This window comes from Mirounga angustirostris, unplaced genomic scaffold (genome assembly GCF_029215605.1).
Source record: "Mirounga angustirostris isolate CCGP_5_RB_7025 unplaced genomic scaffold, mMirAng1.0.hap1 SCAF_3, whole genome shotgun sequence".
NCBI classification, from domain to species: Eukaryota; Metazoa; Chordata; class Mammalia; order Carnivora; family Phocidae; genus Mirounga; species Mirounga angustirostris.
The window spans coordinates 72,501,544-72,523,868 of NW_026991711.1; the positions used below are offsets into that span (position 1 = coordinate 72,501,544).

The following is a 22,325-nucleotide window of genomic DNA, read 5'->3' on the forward strand; positions in this document are numbered from 1 at the left end:
CAATAAATGAAAGATGCAATGACACAAAATGATAAAAGGAAATGACGTGACAGGAACCCAAAAAACAAAACAAAACAAAACACCAAGACTGGAAAGAAATATAGGAAGAGATGATAATGGTTGTGCTTTGGGCAGTGAAGCTACAGGCATCATTTTCCAAACCGTCTTTCTTCAGAAAGCATTGTATTTTTAAAAGAAAAAAAATGTTTAAGAGGAAAAAACTTTTATCATATTCTCAGTTATTTAGACTTCAGATCCCTCCATGAGTCTTTCCCACCCCATCTTCATCTCAGTCTATACACACAATACACTATTTCCCAGCTGGTTACGGATTGACTTCAGTTCTTTGAGACATTTCTTTTTAAAATGCACTATGATTACAGGGACAAATTTACATGCATTTTAAAATACAAAACTACTCTTCCACAGAGCAAAAGCAGTTGTCAAAATATAGTGTGCTTGCATCTTTTTCTTACCCCACTTTCTCTTTGTGAAATAGGCATCAGCATTAGGGTCATTAAAGTGTCTGCTCATCATAGTCTCTCCTCCAGCATGGAAATCATATGCAAACACAAGAGCTTAAAATAAAACACAAACACTCATTACTGCAATCTGGCTTCAAATAATGAAGCCCATAAGCAGAAAGACAGTACAAATTACTCACAAGGCTCTGCAAATGCTTTAGTGGTAAATACTTCACGCAAGGTTACAATATTTGAGTGCTGAATTTTTTTCCACATATCGACCAACACCATGCACTTCGTGTTAACAAGACGAAAACCTGAAAAAGAAAACCTTTTGAACTAAACTGTAAACGACATCTCCCCTTTATTCCATCAGAAATGTGAAGAAAAAGCCGTGTTACATATCATTTATGAGCTACTAATTTTCAAATGAAATAAATTTATTATCCTTTAAACTTTCATATTAAGTAAATAAATATATGCAGGAATATTTCAGAAATCTTAGCCTCAATAACATGCTTCAAAAAGAGGATAATTTATCTTCCTTACCATGTATCCTCCGAAGGCAATACGGCAGATCATCTTTGCTATTTACAGCTTTGTAGCAAGATGTAATATATCCAAAATTACTTGATTTCTGTATCCGGTTGGGTGGTGGCAGTGGTTCTAGAGGGAATAGGCTATGGTAGCTGTCAACTTCTGTAGGGACTGCTAGAGTAATTCATAGGAAGACAACTTTAACTTCCTGATATTCATCAGTCTCTCAGAGTAATAAAGAAACTCAATCTACCATAAACCACCATTATCAAAACATACTTTTGAATTCTGGAAGTGTCAACATTCATAACAATTCTATAAAACAAAGTGGCTTCACTACCAATTAAAACAGGCATTATAAAACAATGAAAGAACAACCAGATTTCATACACTCGAAAACATTTATCTCTAATAGCACAATACAACTCTGTTTCTCAGCTATTAGAAACAATTTATGCTATCACTTAGAGATGTTAAACATTTCTAATTCTGGGGCACCTGGGTGGCTCAGTCGGTTAAGTGTCTGCCTTCAGCTCAGGTCATGATCCTGGGGTTCTGGGATCAAGCCCCGCATCGGACTCTCTGCACAGCGAAGAGCCTGCTTCTCCCTCTTCATGTGCTGCTCCCCCTGCTTGTTCTCCCCCCACCCCGTGTCAAATAAATAAATATTTAAAAAAATAAATAAATAAACATTTCTGATTCTGATGTTCAATAAAAATCAACATAGATTTTGCTTCTTTAAATGTTTTAGTTTACACAAAATATATTTAGACAGTAGTGTTAAGCATATGAATTCTTGCTTTTTTAAGTGTAAAGAAATTCAAAACAAGTAACATTAAATTGACGAGTGTGTATGCATAATATGTTCATTGTGTATATGTTTGTGTAAATACAGCAATCTATCAAAACTTTCAACCATGGGGCAGAATAGCACAATTTTAATCCCCCGCAAAATATAAGAAAGAAAATGAAAACAACTTTACCATCATGCTTTTTCCATGTTCCTCAAAGTAAGAAAAATTATGTTTAAGAATAACTGGGATAGGGCGCCTGGGTGGCTCAGTTGGTTAAGCGACTGCCTTCGGCTCAGGTCATGATCCTGGAGTCCCGGGATCGAGTCCCGCATCGGGCTCCCTCCTCGGCAGGGAGCCTTCTTCTCCCTCTGACCCTCCCCCATCTCATGTGCTCTCTCTCATTCTCTCTCTCTCAAATAAATAAAATCTTTAAAAAAAAAAAAAAAAAAAGAATAACTGGGATAATGCATTGGAATTTGCTCATGATACTCTGGTTAGGTATTAAAAAAACTATTTATCTTGAACCCCAATTTGTTGTTTCTTATAAAGACTAAATTTATTCAGTGGCTGGCTTCTCTATAGAGTATAGGCAATTTCTTTTCCCTTCTTTATTGCTATTTTCTATTAACAAACATGTATTGGTTTTACAATCCAAAATGACAAGAGTTTTTTAATGCTTCACATACAATCAAATTACATTTTCCAATTGGACAGCTTCCATTCTGTTAAATATCTTGAATGACTTAGGAATGTTCACAATATTTCAAATGAAAAGCAAGTTAAGTGAACATGAAGAATATGCACAGAAAATCATCTAAGGAATAAAGCAAAAACTTTAACAATTATAATCTCTGAGTGGGATGACTTTTATTCTCTTTATACTACTAGTCCATATTTGCCAAACTTGCTACAATAAATATGTTTAACACTGTTTTTATTTTTTATTTTTATTTTTTATGAGAGAGAGAGAGAGAGAGAGAGAACGTGCTCATGCAAGCAGGGAGGGGGAGGGAGGGCCGAGGGAGAGGGAGAGAATCTTAAGCAGGCTCCACACTGAATGCAGAGCCCAAAAACAGGCTTGATCTCACAACCCTGAAATCATGACCTGAGATGAAATCAAGAGTCAGACACTTAGCCAACTGAGCCACACAGGCGCCCCTGTTTAACACTATTTTTAAAACACAACAATAAATCTCCTTTAAAAAACTCATAGACAAAAACAACTAATAATTTTTGACTTACGACTGTTAAATACATGTGAAACCCTATTAAGAAAACTATCATTCCAGAAGACAGGTTCAAAATGTCCCCTCTTAGCCTTTGCTAAGGCTAATTTAGCCTTTGCTAAATTCTTACATTCACTATCTCTTAATTTTGAAACCATATGAGACAGAACTATTTCATAAGTAAGGAAAATAAGGATCACACATCTAGAGAGTGAGTTGGGATGCAAACTCAGGACTATGATTCTATAGTCTTATGCTCTTAACCTGCAGACGGCACTTTGGCCATAGTGCAAAACAAACACTGATTCAATCTAACTTTCAAAACAAGGTCAAGTGGCACGTTCTTCTGAAATAAAGCAGTATAAGGGAGGTAGACACACAAGGGAATATAGCTGTAACTTCTGCCCATTTATCATTTTAATGATCACTGTAATTTCCACATACAGATGAAGAATAAATTTTGTTTCCTGGTTATTTCATGAGGAGCATCTAATAAAGAGGAAGTCATTAATTTCAAAATAGTAAAAATGTCATGAGTGCCTACTATGTACTAGTGAACCCATATTAATGAAATATGCGTTCTTATCAAGACGCTTAGAAAAAAAACGACAGAGATTTATATAAAACATAATACAGTACAAGGAAAATAGCTAGGAAACAAGTACAACTCACCGCAGCACTGGTCCTTAAACTTTAGCACCCCTCAGAATAACAGAGGCTTGTTAATTCACAGTTTGCTGGGCCCCATGCCCAGTGTTTATTTAGTAGGTCTGAAGTAGGGCCTGAGAATTTGCAATTCTAACAAGTTTCCAGGTGATAATGAAAAGACACTGCTGGGTCAAGGACCATATTTTGAGAACCACTACACGTGGAAACAGAAGGGAGAAGTGAGCCATTCCCAAGGATACTAGGAAAGATCTAACAGAAGATTTGGTACGTATACTACAAACTGAAGGATGAGACTGCTTTCAGGGAGCTAAAACGAGTTGAAAAGAGGGCTTTGCTTGATGGCAAGGGAATAAAAAGAATCACCACCACATGCCTGAATGTGTACACTGCGTTCAGGAACTGTGAAATCTCATGTGGTGGGAGAACAGGGTATACCACCACAGAGGAGGTGCAAAGTGGAGAACAAGCTGAGAGAGTTATGTTGGGATTGGATCAGAGGGAAATTCAAATGCTATACTAAGGACCTGAAACTCACTATGCCAAGCAGTGGTACTCATAGCATCAATGTGACAGAGAGAGTCAATGAGGCACAAAATCAACTAAAGATCTTACACTCTTAACTCCTTTATCCCTATTTGTACTTTGAAACAAGACATGCTGAATTCTCTACATTACAGGAAAACAAAACAAAACAAAAACTGTGCATCAGTAGAAAACTAGGCACTATCCAAAGGATATCCTTCCAGTGTCTGATTCTGATGCTATGAGAGATATTTTACACCCCTGTAAACTATACGTAGCTAACTGTTAGCACTGAAAAATAACTCCTGTCCTCCATGAAAAAGCCAGTTTGCACATTCATTTCAATATTCCTGCTCTATAATAGGTCTTATAAACGACTCCTCATGACTTAAATAAAATCTTCAAAATACTTATTTTTATGTCTGTACATTACGATTTTACCCTGCTTCAAAGAGTCACCTTTTAACTCTATTATTTCTCACTCCATCCTGAAATAATCACATGTAGTCTAATATTAACCTTAAAAACCAAATGTTTCCACTGACAGGACTATTCATTGTTGTTCTGCTCTTTCTTTGTTCCTAGTTCAATTGAACAAATGCACAAAATTAAGTATGAATAAAGGGAAGTGCCTTTATGAATAAAAGGGGATGCCTAAATCACCGTTAAGTATCAAAAATCAAAGTAAAGAAAATCAACTTGGAAGACTATGGACAAAGCTGTACTCTTTAGTTCAGCCCCAAGTTTTAGTCTGGGGTCCAATTCCACCAAATAATATTAAATATAATGATAAAAAAAGAAAATGTCAGTGTCTTTGCTCTATCCAACCCTACTTCCCCTCAAAGAACATACAATGATAGGCTGGATCTAAGATACTGAATATCTGAGACTCACTATGGTTTCTCAACCTCAGCACTATGGACATATCAGACTGGATCACTCTTGTTGTTGTGGACTGTTTTATTATTGCAGGGTGTTAAGCAACCCACTAGCCAGTAGCACTCCACTGCCAGATGAGACAACCAAAACTGTTCCAGACATTGCCAAATGAAGGGGGAAAATCCTGATGGAGAACCCCTGATCTACAGGAAATCAATTTTGATTTCAAAGTTAAGAAGTACTAATCTGGTGGGAGTATAAAGCACGGAATAGAAAAAGGAGAGAGAAAAAAACAGCAAGACCAAACATTAATAAATGAGCCAACATGAGATGAAGATTAATAGTAAACATAAGACGTGAAAAAGAGCAGTTAGAGCAGTGACAGGGAAAAAAAGCATTTATTAAAATTTGTTGAACATGCATCATCATTAGCCATCAGGGAAATTCAAATCAAAATCACACTGAGATACCACCATACACCAGTTAGAATGGCAAAAATTGACAAGGCAAGAAACAACAAATGTTGGAGAGGTTGTGGCGAAAGGGGAACCCTCTTACACTGCTGGTGGGAATGCGAGTTGGTACAGCCACTCTGGAAAACAGTGTGGAGGTGCCTCAGAAAATTTAGAGCTACCCTATGACCCAGCAATTGCACTACTGGGTATTTACCCCATAGACACAGATGTAGTGAAAAGAAGGGCCATATGCACCCCAGTGTTCATAGCAGCAATGTCCGCAATAGCCAAACTGTGGAAAGAGCCGAGATGCCCTTCAACAGATGAATGGATAAAGAAGATGCGGTCCATATATACAATGGAATATTACTCAGCCATCAGAAAGGATGAATACCCAACTTTTACATCAACATGGATGGGACTGGAGGAGATTATGCTAAGTGAAATAAGTCAAGCAAAGAAAGTCAATTACCACACGGTTTCACTTATTTGTGGAACATAAGGAATAGCATGGAGGACATTAGGAGAAGGAAGAGAAAAATGAAGGGGGGGAAATCGGAGGGGGAGACGAACCATGAGAGACGATGGACTCTGAAAAACAAACTGAGGGTTCTAGAGGGGAGGCGGGTGGGAGGATGGGTTAGCCTGGTGATGGGTATTAAAGAGGGCACGTACTGCATGGAGCACTGGGTGTTCTACAAAAACAATGAATCGTGGAACACTACATCAAGAGCTAATGATGTATGATGACTAACATAATAAAAGAAAAGAAAAGAAAGAAAATAATAATATTTGAAGGCAGCTATTTTACTGAATTTAAGAAATAATTTAGTTCTATATAATGTACACAAGCCTTTGTTACTGTTATCTTCAGCATTAACATTTCCTGTATCATGTTAAAAAAAAAAAACTTGTTGAACATGGGGGCAAAGAATTGGATTAACCATAACCTTTAGCTTGTGACACTCGAATCACTGGTTCATGTCTATGCAGGGCCTGCTTTTATTTAGTTAATTATTCTTAATAACATAATAAGCATCTACAAACTCAGCACTCAAAACAAAAGCTCAGACCTTTATTTTAACTTACATCTAAATATATGGCTCTCTACCAACCTCTGCCTTCCTTCTCTCACTTCCTTCTCTTTTTATAGTTTTATTACATATAAATATACACATATGTATATACACATACATTTACATAAATGTAAACATATTATAATTTTAACTTTACAAAAGGCTATCATGCTATATGTAGTCTCTTGCAACTAACTTACTTACTATGACATTACTAAGAGTCTTCTGTATTGCTGCACGTCAGCGAACTTTCTTCATTTAAGCTGCTGTACAATATTCCATTATCTGACAATATCACAATTCATTTGGATTGATCAAAGTTTCTGCTATTTTATTTTGTTTTATTTTAATTTTATTTTTTTAATGTTTTTTGTTTTTGTTTTTTTTTTTTTTTAAAGATTTTATTTATTTATTTGAGACAGAGAGAATGAGAGAGAGAGAGCACATGAGAGGGGGGAGGGTCAGAGGGAGAAGCAGGCTCCCTGCCGAGCAGGGAGCCCGATGTGGGACTCGATCCAGGGACTCCAGGATCATGACCTGAGCCGAAGGCAGTCGCTTAACCAACTGAGCCACCCAGGCGCCCGAGTTTCTGCTATTTTAAGCAACAATGTTATGGATACTTTACACATTTTGCATTTGAAAATGTATAGGAGTTTACGTATTTCCAGGAAGAGAACTGCTGGATCATAGCGTACACAGCTTTAGGAGTTTTCCAAAGTGGTAACAGGTTCACCAATTTCTAGTACCAACAGCAATGTACTGGAGAACCCGTGGGTCCATATCCTAACACTTTATACGACCAGGCTTTAAAATCAGGTGCCTGGGTGGCTCAGTTGGTTAAGTGTCTGCTTTTGGCTCAGGTCATGATCTCCAGGTCCTGGAATAGAGCCCCTCATTGGGCTTCCTGCTCAGCAGGGAGTCTGCTTCTCCCCCTCTCTCTCTCTCCCTTTGCTCCTCCCCACTGTTTGTTCTCTCTCTCAAATAAATATAATCTTTAAATAGACAAATACATAAATAAATAAAATGATATCTTATTTGTATTTTCCCCTAATGACCAATGATGTTCAACATCTTGTCATACGTTTATTGGTCATGTGAATTTCCTCTTTCTTCACATGCCTCCTGTTCCTATCTTTTGGCCCTTTTTCAACTGAGCCATTTATGCTCTTACTGGATTTGTTTTTTATATTCCTTGCCAGCTGTGTAAATATCTTCTTCCAGGTTTTTTCTTTACTCTGAGTATCTTTGGATTGTTTTCAATTCTAATTTAGTAAAATTTATCAGTATTTTCTTTAAAAGCCAATGATCTTTGTCTTCAGTATGGGAAATCTTTCCCCAATGAAATATTAAATCTATTCACCAAGATTTTATAGTAAGAGTTTCTAAAGTTTTGTTTTATAGAGTTAAGTTCTTAATCAATTTGGAGTTGATTTTCAAGATGTGGTTAAAGATAATGATCCAATTTTATCTTTTACCATAAAGAAAACCATTTTTTTCCAATGCCTTCTTTCCCCACTGACATGCTACGTGTACCACAGAATGTGTCTAGGCTCTCCTTAGCCTGGTTCATTAACCAATTTGTCTAACCCAGTGCTCCATGCCCCATTCACATTATTTTAGTTATTACAGACTCAAACTATGCCTCCCTTCCCTCAATACACCCAGACTTTTCATCATCATCTTCAAAGTACCTTGGGTAGTCTTCCCTTTACTCTTTGATAAATTTTATCATATACTATGAAAAGCTTTGATATGACACAATATAATTTAAAAATAATAAAGACCAAACTTTGATTAGAAGCTTGGAACTTTCAGCCCTCTCTCCTAACCCCCAGGGAGGACAAAGAGGCTGAAGATTCAGTTCATCACCAAAAGCTAAAGATTTCATCAACCATAGTCATACAACGAAACTTCAATTAAAAAAACAAAAACAAACCCTAAACAGTGCGGTTCAGAGAGCTTAGAAGTTGGTGAACGCACTGAGGTACTAGGAGGGTGACACACCTGGAAAGGGTATGGAAGTCCTTGTCCCCCATCCCCCGCCCCCACCTTACTTTGCCCTAGACATCTCTTCTATTTGGCTGTTCCTGAGTTGTATACTCTATACTAAACCGGCAGTAGTACCTAAAGTGAGTCTAATTCTAGCAAATTACTGAACTGGTGGGGTGGGGGGATGGGGAAGTGGTGGTAGTGGTTGTGGAAACCCCCAAATTTGTACTTGGCCCCACAGAGCATGGGTAGCCTGGATAACCCATTTCAGCTGGCATCTGAAGTAGGAGTAGTTCTGTGGGACTGAGTCCTTAATAAATAGTTAGGACATGAAACAGGTGTCAGAAGAATTACGATTAAAAACAGCTCACATGGTTGACTGCAATTATACTGAACTTTTACATCAGTTTAGAAAACCTGACTTCTTAATCATTATGTCTTCCTATTTACAATATAGTATTTTACTCTATTTATTCATCTTACTTAATATCTCTTAATAAGTCTCCCCCATTGAGATCTCACATACCTTTTGCTGCATTTATTCCTAGCTACTGATAACCTGAAACGACTGTAAATAACACCTTTTCTTTTCATTATATTTTGCAGTTATTGGCTATTGGTCTATAGAAACTTAACTGACATGTATTAATCTTGTATCCAGCTATTTCCTAAATTCTATTACAATTTCAAATTATGTCTAATCTACAGTCATATTATTTACACATAATTGCAATCATAAAGACTGGAAAGGCAAAAATACACCCAGTTTTCTTTTCTTTTACCCTTAGACAATGTTAAATAATTAAGGAAATTCCAACCTGAAAACCTCAAAGGCTATGAGAGGTAAGTTCCCTATCCATCTAAACTGAAAAGATTGGTCTTAAGGCATAATAGCTAGACATATTCCTTTTAATTCTTTAGCAATCAACAAGATGCACAGTGGAGTATACGGAATCCTTGATTACAACCACATGTTTTGAGATTATCTCTATGGCAAATGTATTCCTACTACATTATTTATAAAGTTTTGCTAAATTATACCATATTTAATCTTGCTATATACAGAATAAGCTAGGGAAAGAGATTTTAATTGCATTCTAAGAATCACTATGGTACAGTCGGAAAAACCCAGGTTTAAATTCTGACCCAACCGATTACTAGCCATTGGTCTTAAATGGCAAGTTACTTAGCCTTCCTGTCAACTTCAGTTTTCCTCATACATAAGAGGGAAAAGATAGTCTTCATGTCTAGGTCATAAAATTTTTGTGAGAAAGTAAGACATATAAAGAATTTAATTAGCACACTGTCTGGTACACCATAGTTTCAAAAATAATAATTACCTTCCCCCTCTGTTTAAGTACCCATATTTCATCAAGTTTCAGAAGACACTAATATTTTAGTGTGAGGTAAATCACCATGAATTCTAAAACCACCTAATTTTTTTTGACAAACTAGAATACTGTCACATATAGAAGTGAAATGAACTAGATGATCAGTGGCATCCTGTAACTCTTCAAAAGTAGATTTCAAATAGCAATTGCTGTTCAAGACATAAAACATGTACATAAAGATTATAATATCCTTTAAAAGGATGGATCAACACACATTTTACCTGGCATATCTGCTTGATCAATTTGAGCCATTGTTATTAAATGCCTGTTAATCAGCTCCTAAGAAAAGAAAACAAGTATATTTACATATTAACATAGCTTCTGAAATCTGATTTTCTATTATAACTAAATAACGTTAAGTACTAATGTTTTTTGGTATGTGTACTTTTAATGTTGATAACATGAAATGACATTTCTAATAATGATAAAATGTCTAAATAGATAGACCTACCCAAAATTAGGGTTAGGGTTAAGTAGCTGTGCTACATAACCCAAAGCACATAACTAACTCTGGCTGAAAATTCAAGGCCAATTCTAACTTGTCAATAATTCACTCATCAACACTACACTGGTACAACTTACTTCTGTGGAATAAAAATTTTTCTGAGAATATAAGTATAAAATGAAATTCTACATATCAAATAATACCTAGATTAGTTTACCTTAAAAAAAACTAAATTATTTTATAAAACCTACTTTACAGAAAATATTAAGCTCTTTTAAAATGAGGTTTATTTCTAGGCCAAACTACTTATTCTCATCCTATAGGTATTAGCAAAAAGTTGTCTGAAGGTTAGAAACCATTTAAATAATTTATTTAATATATTTTAGAGACCTTTCAATGTATAGGATATGAAGTGCAAAAAGGTGGCTGATTTAAATATCTTTTCTGTTTTATGTCCTAAACACATACTTTAATTTTCTTGAACAACAGGTTCCCTTAAATAAATATATCAATGAGAACTCATAAATTCTAAATTCTATCTGCTTTAGTACAGCATATTTGATTAAATTGTATGATTTGAAAAGAGCTTTGTTTGGTAAAGCACAACAGACATTAAGTATTTCCACCAGGGATTCTGAAACCATACCTGTCGGAGTTCATCAGCCATGAAGAAGGAAGGTGCATTTGCTTTTGGTTGCATATAAGCAACATGAGGTGCAGTTGGAGGATAAATATGATAGTTTGGAAATACCTAAAAAGGTAGGGAGGGGGAAAATGTAATAACCAATTGCTCTCAATTGATGAGCTTTATCATTGTTTTGATAAAGTTTTAATCTTTAACAGTGATAAATAAATGGACACATTTTAATGATAATGAATTAAACACCTCAGAAGAGCTGTTATTAGTATACTTTTTGAATGAACTCACTTTAAAAATAATCTTGTGATAATGTACTTTAAAATCTAACGAGAAAGGAAGTATTTCTTCAGATACAATAAAATTTAACTTCCAATGAGAAGCCAAAGCTGCTCTTTGGAAGAAGAGTTATATAGTTTGTAAATATTTTTGAAAGCATTTGGAAGAGAGGAAGAAAGCAGATATTCAAAGTGTTTGGATTCAGTCAGATAATGAGGTGACATTTGCCCTGGCTCCCCAAAGAGCCACCCCCATGAAGGGCTTTTTGTGGCCAACCTAAACAAACTGTTATGTACATACTGGTTAAACACTTCAAACTGCAACAGTAAAGAGGACCAACTGATTTACTCTGGGTCTGGGTCTGCAGCTTAGGGGAAGAGAAGGGTGCAACAATCTACTTAAATATTGTCTGGGCAAACTATAGCCAAATTACTAAATCTTCCAGCTTCTTGGAACTGAATTCTTCCCCACCCCCTGCTTCTTCTCTTTTCCCTCTGCCTCTCCTTCCTCTTCACTGGTCTCTGACACAAAATTGACGTACATTCTAAACTATCTTTTCTTTTTTCATTTTAAAAGCTAAAACACTTTTTTTTCCTCTATGAAATTTCTGCTGCCCTCAGATGATTCCTCTTGCTCTGGATCTCAACCAGGAAGTGGTTTTGCAATACCTGTAAGGTTCCCTTTAAACTATATCTGTAGGGAGAATAATACCTCCTTTTTCTTGCCTTGGTTTTCTTACACCAGATAGCACAGTTTGGCTTAACTACCTCAGGTTTACCATAGCATATTTTTAAGAGTTGTCTGAAGGGTAAAAACATCATAAAAATGTGCGATATATAATCTCTACAAAAACAGTTGAGACAGTTTTGTGACAAAAGAACCTCTTTATAGATTAAATTTTCTCTTTCTACAAATATGATAAAATATAATAAAAATGTAAATAATTATAAAATAGAATAAACCCCCAAAAAAGGTAAAACATTGATGGAATTCTTACTTGAAAGAACCAAGGAAAGTCTCTACTCTACCTCAATTATTTGACCTTCTGTTCGGCAAGCTGTTCTGTGATAATTTTTGAAAGATCTCTGACCAAAAAACAAAACAAAACAGAACAAAACTATTAGCTATTTATTAGTTTTTAAAAAGCATTTTACATAATTTACAGTTACTTCTATAAATGTTTTCACATTTATTTCTCATAAGGAGGTCAGGTAGTATCCCCATTTACAACTAGGAAAATGGGCTCAGAGGTACTAAGATTCAAAAGTCACAAAACAATGGCAGGACTGAGATTCTTAAAAAACATTAAAGAACTCTGTCATCTTCCCATTCAAATTGCCTTTTAGTAAAATATTAATCAAAATAAACCATTAACTTAACTTGTGAGATCAAAATCTGCTTACTAAAATCCAAGTATACTTTTCATCTAAATCTATAATCTGTAATTATGTCAAATGTCTACAATTTAGATCAGCTCTTGTGTTTTAATGGAATTGGCTTTCTAACTCACAAGCTCTTCAACTATTACTTATTTTACTGTACCAGTTAAAAAACAATTTTTGAACATGGACACACAATGAAGCTAAAAGGTACAATTTGTGGAACGTGACGACATTTCCCTCTCTGCCCTTTCCCTTCTCCCTCCTTTGTTAGCTCTTTCCTCATCCATGATCAGGGCTCCCCCAGGGCTTCCTCCCTCCTTACCAATAACCCATATTGGAGACCTCTTATTACTATGCGTCCTCCACTATCCAGAGATCTAGAGATTAAATCACTGCCTCACCTGAAGCAAGAGTTAATCATCAGTTTGCTTTCAGTAACTATAATAAGAAACCATCTACTTTCTCTGACTTCTTTACTAAAGGTAAAACTACCTGTACCTATAAACAAATGTAGCAAACGTCAACTCTAGCTAGCACAAGTACTAGGTAACCCCATGAGCAAAACATGCCATGAAGTACTAAACGAGAGCTTGAATCTAATCTGTGATTAAAACCAGATTTGTCCAAAACTGGAGTTACTATTACTGCAGAAACAGTTTACTTTGAAGAGATGAGATTAGAATTATCATCTAAGTTAGAAAATCAAATACTCACTTTTTCACATCACAATAAAAAGATGCAAGAGGGGGTAAACCTCCTTATTAATCTCATTAATAAGAAGGAACTGCTGTAAGAGTACTATCACTTCTCCTTTAATGCAGACATACCATTCCAGTCAAAGGTGCTGGGGTTGTGTCTGTATAGAAATAAGTCGTCCCACCGACAGTTTCCTTTTGGATCACCTGACCAGAAGATGGAGTCTGAGAAACAGGATTATTAACAGGTGTAGAGGCACTAGAAGGCACCATGTAATTTGCTGGATTTGGAGTGTGACTTCTTCTTCTGGGGGCAGGAGAAGTATGCGGAGTGATCTTGGGAGAATGAAGAGGGGAAGATCCAGCAGACAAGGACATTCCTGAAGAAGATGTAAAAATGTTTCTTAGGGAGCAAAAATTGGTTTTAAAGAAACACATCTGGAAAATAAAATGCAAACATTCATTTGGAAGAAACATCATCTTTAGCAAATTCAAGTGCAAAAATAAAAGCCATAATTTTATCTTGGTTTGTTTTAGAGAAAGCTCTGATGAAAGCAAATGTAACAACGTTTCTTTTTTCAAAGACAGACATTTCCAAATAAACTAGGAAAATTATTGCAAGAATAGTCTCCTCCATATCAAGGTTTACATGAGAAACTTCAATAGTAAGAATCATTAGTAATTTAACAAAATAATTTAATGGAAAAACGAGAAATAACTAACTGGGACTCTTTAAAAGCCTTTCTATAAGTCTTTATAGAAGCCTTTCTTTCATACAGGGCCCAATTCCCTTTTTGTGAAGAATCATTTAAAACTATGGCTATCAACAATACAAATACCACATTACCCTAAAGTAGTACAGTATTAAAAATCAAACTATTTAATGAGATTTACTAGGTTTCTTTTGGCCAAATACAATTAACAGAATGGTTTGAAAAAGCAAAACAATTAAGTCTAGTCTTAGCTGAAATACATGAGAGCTTACACATTGTTTTTTAATCAAGCGATATACTGTTCTGATGCCTTTGTCTTTAACTCTAAATAGGCATATACTAATACAAATGAAAATTTCTGCAGATGCCTAACTTTGTAAAATTAGGCTAGTTGATGCCACTAGGTTCTAACAGAAGTTCTATCCAAACACAACTAGTAAGAAACCATTTTTTCTAAGGCATCCTCTATTATGATTCTAAGGTGAAGAAAGGGAAAGGATAATTGTCTTAACCCTTCAGGAGATTCCAAGCTAGCTGAGAAAACAAGACCAGGTCACATGTAAAAGACAAAAAATGACTTACAAAAACACTCAAAATATAAATTAAGATACTGCAAACTACATGCATAAATGCAGATGGAATGCAAATTAATTAAAACCAGGTAGAATTAATCAAAGGCTTAATGGAGGTGATCAGTTCTGAGCAGAAATCGAAAAGGGTTTCTAGAGCTACAGTTCCACTTCTTGGAAAAGCTCGGCTTATCCACAAACTGTTTTCTGGCCATTTGGGAAAAGACTAAAACCCACACCTTAGAGTAATATGCCATCTTACAATGCAAGGAAGATGTTTATACCAAAATGCCTCTGATCAGAGAAATATAATTAATAGGGACATGAATTTCAATTTTGAGGCATTCAAAAAACAAACACCAAACTGTTTTTTGGAAAGATGTAGGTAGACAAAACTAAAGTGAGAACTGAGATAACACTTATTTTTACTCCGGATAGCCCTCTGCATTTTTTAAAGAGCCTTAACATAATTATTTTGTCTGATTTTCTGAGCAACTAAATGAGTTAGGAGGTGAGGCAGGTCAAGTTACAAGCACCACAGGAGAGATCAGAATTCAGACATGAAGAGGTTTTTTGATTTGACCAGTGACATTTGTGCAAATTCAACAGCAAAGCCTCCTGGCTCAAACCCAAGTCTCCAAACTCCAAACGGAGCACTCCTAACTGGGTAACACAATGTCTACTGCATTGACATTAAAACAGGCCAGGCATTCTCAAGTATGTCTTAAATGTGTCTAAGAGAGACTTTAAAAATCTAAACCCCCTTTCAAAAAATCATTATTTATAAGGAAGCCAAGCTACTATATTAAGATATAAGCATATTAAAAAAAAAAAAAAAAAAACTGTTCCAGAGTTCTGTTTTTCTAACTCTGTATTACACATTTAATTGCATTTAATTGTTAATCCACAGAGCAAAAATTGAATTACTGAACTATACTATAAATACTCCCCACTTACCTAATATGAAATGCATTTAAGATGGTTTTCCTAAAGCTAGTGTCCAAGTCTTTCCAAGACAAAACTGGCCAAGTCACCAAAGATGAATAAATTTGTTTACTACCTTTAAATTAAGCAACAGCAACAAATATAGCTACCAATTCTTGAGCACTTTCATTGTGGCGGGCACTAATAAAAGTACTTCATATACATCAGTATATGTAATCCTCACAACAACCCTGTGAGGTAGGTATATAGTATTCACCTCACTGCAAAGAAAACATTAAAAAAGTTTTTAAATTTATTTTAAGGACGAATATAGGTTATTAAACAAAAGAATCAAGACTCAACTCAGGTCTGTTGATTCCAAAGCTTATGCTCTTAGCCAATATGCTATCCAGTCACCCAGTTCCTAAGTCTTGTACTAGAGAGTAGAAAGGGGATCCATTGTCCATAGTAGTAGCATTAGTGACTACATAAGCCACGTGGGGTGGAGGAGGTGCAGCATGGGGTGCAGGGAAAGATTCTGACATCAAAGTAGGTGTGCAAGTGAGACAAAAGAATCTCTCTTTAAGGTTGAATACATGGCAAAAGATTACCAAAAACAATCTGTGGTCAGTTAAGAAGGAAATTCACAGTACAGAATTTTTAAGTTGTAAAATAACAAGCTTTCTCTTAAGAATTTTTAATTTTGTAGCTACTCTAATAGAAAGTTGCAGCACCGAAATCTGAGTTGATATATCTGAGCTGAGGCAGACTACAGTTATTTAAACACATTCAAAATAAAACATGTACACTATTAAGCATCACTACCCATAGGGGCAACAGGGTATTTAAATGCATAGGGAGCTAAAAATGAAATTAACCCCTGAATTACTGAAACATCAAACCTAGTCACATAAGGCACAGCTTTGTGTCACCAGAATAGTTTACAAACATGTTAAAGAACTGAGTAAAATATGCACACATCTGCTCGAAGAGAGGTATTCTGTACCTAACTACTATGAAGACAATAGCCACAACATACTTAATGTCAACCACCTAGATACAACACTAAATTATAAACAGCACAAAGGAGTAGAACCATACTACAGAAACGAGTAGTCAAAAATAAAGATGAATTAAAATGAACAGATTTGGTTTCATCTCTCTCACATGTAAATACTCCTTTATAAGTTCTAGCTTTCCTTATACTGGGGATAAGGGCTACTTGTGGTTATTACAACACCAACACCCTGCTCTTACTGGTACTCAACCACCAGAACACTTAAGCAAATATAGTAACCACTGAGGATACTGTAAGAGACAATCTGGAAGAATGAAAATTTGTATTTAAAAAAAGATGACTTAGAAGTATTTCATTTTTGTATTTATTGCTTGTGTTAGTTTTTGTAGTATACTCTTAGAATGACATTTTGGTGACATCATATACCATAACTACATTATAATTTAATAGGTGAATATGCAAACTGTGAGACTTAAGTCATATATGTTAAATTAACTGCTTTAGAACATTTTAAAAAATCTTCTCTTAAATGTATCCTAATTCAAATAAAAGTGAGGAAACGGTAAAGAGATGCTCCCTGGAGGAGTTAACCAGAGCAATTAACAAAATGTAAGAAATGATATTAAAAAACATCAAGGCTAATATACAAAGTACCAGTGTTTTTGGATGACATGATTCTATACCTGAAAAACCCAAGAAAACCAACAAAAAAGACTCTTGTAAATAATGACAGATTTTGGGACGCCTGGGTGGCTCAGTCATTAAGCGTCTGCCTCCGGCTCAGGTCCTGATCCCAGGATCCTGGGATCGAGCCCCGCATCGGGCTCCCTGCTCGTCAGGAAGCCTGCTTCTCCCTCTCCCACTCCCCCTGCTTGTGTTCCCTCTCTCACTGTGTCTCTCTCTGTCAAATAAATAAATAAAATCTTAGGAAAAAAAAAATAATGACAGAATTCATTAAAGCAAATGGTTACAATATTAATATATAGTAGTAAATGAACAGCACTCCTCAGTACAAACAACCAGTTAGGACAATACTATTTCTGGGAAATGAGAGACTGAGCTAACATGATACCCTCCCCTCAACCCCTATCAATGCTGTGAATACATGAAACTATGAGATATAATATGACCCAAATTAAAGTATAGCTGAGGTAAAAAAGAACAACAAAAAACTCCAAGGTAAGAAATTAAAGAAAAATATGGAATTAAGAGGTTATACTGTGGAAGGTCTGAGAAAAAACCTAGGCTAATTGAGGCTTTAATGCCCACGTGAGAATATGAAAACATGGCCTTCAGCCCATAACACATGTGGAATGGAGCTCTAATATCAGTGTGAAGCCCAGAAGTCTGGAAAAGCTGCAACATCAGTGAATATAGGATGAGAAAACTTCTTTCTACCTACTGGCCCATGAGAGGCAAAAAGTAAGCTTGCTTGTGGAAGAGAGATGGAGGAAAGGAGAAGGCTGGGGTTGTGTCGAGAGGGAAGAACCCTGTGCCTATAGCAGGCGGAGGTAGAGGAGATAAAATTCCCAGGAGACATGTCACAGGCATCCCAGTGAGAAAGTAACATAAAGCTTGAACTGCACGGGTCACTTGCATGAAGCAAACACCAACTGTTCTGATGAATGCTTCCACAACCCAGAACAGACAAGATCTCTCCCCAGAAAAACAACCCCGCTTTTTAAAAGAACTCCCAAAGTAGGAGTCTGCACGCACAATATACTTGAGAATTAATACCCTGAGAAAAAGGAATCTCAGAAAAGAGAACGCTGTAAGACATAAAACTAAAATGATTAAAGACATGAGAGAAATGACAAACATCATGAAAGAACAGAATATTTGTTCTTCTTAAACAGAATTAGACTCTTTGAGAGTGAAAAATATAATCACTGAAATGAAAGGGAAAATTCAATAATTGGCTAGTATGCAGAATATATAAAGAACTCTTATGACTCAACAATAAAAATAAATTTAAAAACAGGCAAAGGATGTTTGGCTAGTTCAACATAAAGCCAAAGGATTTTCCAAAGAAGATACACAAATGGCAATTAAGCATATAAAAGAAGCTCAACATCATCAGTCATTAAAAACATGCAAATCACAACCACAAAACCACCTCATGCCACTAGGATACAATCAAAACCAAGGACAGTGACAAATATTAGCGAGCAAATGGAAAACCTGAAATCCTCATACATTGCTGGTGGGAATGTAAAATGATGCAGTCACTTTGGAAAACAGTTTGGCAGTTCTTCAAATTGTTAAGCATAGTTATCATATGACCCAGCAATTCCACTCCTAAGCATGTTACCCAAGAGAACTGAAAACATGTTCAAATGCACACTTGTACCTGGATGTTCATAGCAGCATTATGCATAATAGTCAAAAAATGGAAACTCAAATGTCTATCAACTGATAAATGTGTAAATAAAATCTGATCCATCCATACAATGAAATGTTATTCACCCATAAAAAGGGGTGGGGAATCTGATATTATGCTATAACATGGATGAACCTTGAAAACATTGTTAAGTGAAAGCAGCCAGATACAAAAGGTCATGAACTGTATGATTCTATTTATATGATATGTCCAGAACAGGCAAATCCTTTATAAAGACATGAAGTCAATTAGTGCTTTCCCAGGACTAGAGACAGAGAAAATGGGGAGTAACTACTAACGGGTATGAAGTTTTCTTTTAGGATGAAGAAATGTTGTGGAGTTAGATAGTAATGATGGCTACACAACTGTGAATATGTTAGCATATTCACCACTGAATTGTATACTCTGAAAGGATGACTTTCATGATTTGTGGGTTTTACCTCAACCAACAAACAACACATAAAAATCTAGGTATGTAATTAATTAGAAATATAGGGCTTGTATTAAGAAGAGGTTACAACCCTACTAACTAACAGAAACAAAAGGTAACTTGAACAAAAGGAAATAAATACCCGTACTTACTTGTTATAAAGATTTCAATTCTACCCCTTAACTAATGCTAGTTCAATATAAAGCCAAACCAATTATATCTATGTGGAAAAATAAACATTAAGAATAGCCAGGAAAATTATTAAAGAAAATTAAGTACAGCAAAAGAATAAAAAGTAAAAGAAGAATAAAGTATAAGACCAGAAGATAGTAAAAAGTGATCAGAGCTACAGTAATAAAAATGTTTGATAAAGAGTCACATAAAGAGTGGGTCAATACAACAGAATGGGTACAAAATGAGACCTTAAATACATATGAAGAAATAAGATAAAGGTGACATTTCAAACTTTAGTGGAGGAGAGGACAGCAGTCAGATATGACAACTTACTGCTGTCACTAAATGACAGAATGAATACAGACATAAGCAAAGATAGTTATTTAGATAAAACAGATATAAGCAACTGACCCTTTCATTCACTTTTCCCACATAAATTTCAGATAAACATTCAGAATGAATATTTAAGAGTTCAAGAAAAGTACTTCAAAGAATATTTTTAAAAATATAATGTTATGAAGACACAAAATGAAAAAGTCAAAAGAAAACGTTAATCAATTTAACCTCTTCAAAAATAAATTTCCTACACGGCAAAAAAAGATATTTCCAACACTTAAAAAAAGGCTAATCTGCTTAATATAGTTCTTAAAATCATTAAGAAAACAGAAAGCAACCAAAAGAAAAAGGAAAAATTACACTACTAGTCAGTTTGTAGACAAGAAAATTTAATGCCTAAAATATGTAAAAAGATGCTGTTATTCACTAACAAAGAGACACAAATTAAAACCAGCATTATCACTGGCCTCCTCTCAGACTGGCATAGATTAAAAAGTTTATTTAGACAATTAAAAAGGTGGGTAGCATATAAATACTGTCACACACACTTGTAATATCAGTTATTACAGTCTTTTGGAAAACAATTTGACAATACCTATCAACTAAGGCTTTTTAATTGACATGATAATGGTAAACAATTCAAAGCCATAAAATGAAAAATAAAAGCTGTGAACTCCATAAAAGTGGATATTTTTGTCTTGCTCATCTTTTAGACCCACAGGAGTCACTGAATAAAGGCTTTACAAATAAATGCTAAGGTTACTTTTAAATCCCTTCTAGGAAAAAAAAAAAGTGATTATTTTTTTCTTTCAGAGAAGTTAAAAAAAAAAAAAAAAAGATGTCCTCTCAGATAACAGATGCATCTGAGATGCCAAGAATAAAGATCTCCCTAAATATGAAAATATTAACAACATTCCTTTTAAAGTCAAGAACATGACAAAAAATGTCAATTATGACTACTTCTAAATAATACCATATTCAAGGCCTTAGCCAATGCAACAAAACAACAGAAGAATGGTTGCAAAGGAAACAATAAAGCTATCATTATTTGCACACATATAAGAATCTATAAAATATTAGAAATACCAAAGTAACCCACATACAAAGGTCAATCACATTTTCCACACACTAGAAATAATTAGAAAAATTTTATTTTTTAAAGACAGCAATTACAATACCAACAAATACTGACTACAAAGTATCTCAGAAGATCTAACAAAATATACGTAAAGACCTGAACACAGAATATTATAAAACTCAGTAGGAAGACCTGGAAAAAAGATAGAAAAGGAGAGATAGTCCATGTTCATAGATAGGAAGATGTGATGATGATGGTTCTCTTCATCGAAAGATTCAATGCAACTTCCCTGAAGACACCATGTTGCCTCATGTATCCACAAGTCTCCCAAGCTCCTTCCTCCCCTGGGACATTAATCGACAACCCTCCCTGCCAACACCAAATTCTCTAAACCCCATCCTCATAGTAAATTCCAATTCATCCTTCTGAAAGATCTTCTCACTCTATAAAAAATTATCTCGATACCCGTATTTTAAAATTATTCCCATCATTTTGGATTTTATCTTTCACAGCAAGTACCACACGTTTTAAATGGTCTCTTTGTAGGAAAGAACTATACACCTTAATCCTCTCTGTATTCCTAACTATACTTTGTTATAGCACAGTTGTCAGCACACAAGAAATCTGTAAAAAATAAACTGATATAGAGGTGAAAGTTTCCTCTTTTTGACACCAACAACCAAGATGCTAAATAGAGCAACAGCCATGATCAGGAAATGGAGAACACCATCACCAGAATTACCTGAGTATAACAGGAAGTTGGGAGAAAAAAAATCAATGTGTATGCTATCAAATGACATAGATGTTGACCGTTGCTATTTAAAAGCAAATGTGAAACAAGTCAAAAACCGTTGTGAAAGAGAGGAATTTGAAAGAATTTGGGGTGAGGACATTCTTATAGAACAGTCTGATTATTTTAGCATTACTCTTTCCAGGTCAATGTAGCTTGGGTAAACCTAGCTTACACTAATAACTTTAACAAAATTCCAATAGCCAAACTAAATCCCCAATAATAAATTGTCATGTATGACTATACTGAAGAGAACAGTTCAGATAAGAAATTATCAAAATATATCTCATACTGAACAGATGGACTTAAATTGAAGAAAAATAGAAGCATCATCTTCTTAGCAACAGAGTCAATATTTGGGGCCTCATCCAAGAGAAAATCATACTAAGGAATTCATGTGATAATACCCAGTAGTACAAAAAACAAAGTTACTACTAAAAATACATTTCTTAATTTATTCATTTTTTAACCAA

General features: G+C 35.1%; 1 protein-coding gene across 7 annotated transcripts in view; it reads right to left on the reverse strand.

Moving 5' to 3' along the window:
• Window positions 1–22,325, reverse strand: part of PAN3 (poly(A) specific ribonuclease subunit PAN3) — a 130,019-nt gene that overhangs the window by 24,475 nt on the left and 83,219 nt on the right. For 4 of the 7 annotated variants that reach the window (XR_010410061.1, XM_045869246.3, XM_045869243.3 and 1 more), the window contains 7 exons: window positions 13,573–13,820; window positions 12,392–12,448; window positions 11,094–11,198; window positions 10,224–10,281; window positions 1,014–1,175; window positions 665–781; window positions 477–578 (listed from right to left, as the gene is read on the reverse strand). Coding sequence is in view for 6 of the 7 variants with exons in the window: in XM_045869246.3 (XP_045725202.1) it covers window positions 477–578; window positions 665–781; window positions 1,014–1,175; window positions 10,224–10,281; window positions 11,094–11,198; window positions 12,392–12,448; window positions 13,573–13,820 (849 nt within the window). In the remaining variant the exon portion in view is untranslated. The remainder of the gene's footprint in view (window positions 1–476; window positions 579–664; window positions 782–1,013; window positions 1,176–10,223; window positions 10,282–11,093; window positions 11,199–12,391; window positions 12,449–13,572; window positions 13,821–22,325) is intronic. The other 3 variants (XM_045869247.3, XM_045869245.3, XM_045869244.3) reach the window with 2 other exon arrangements.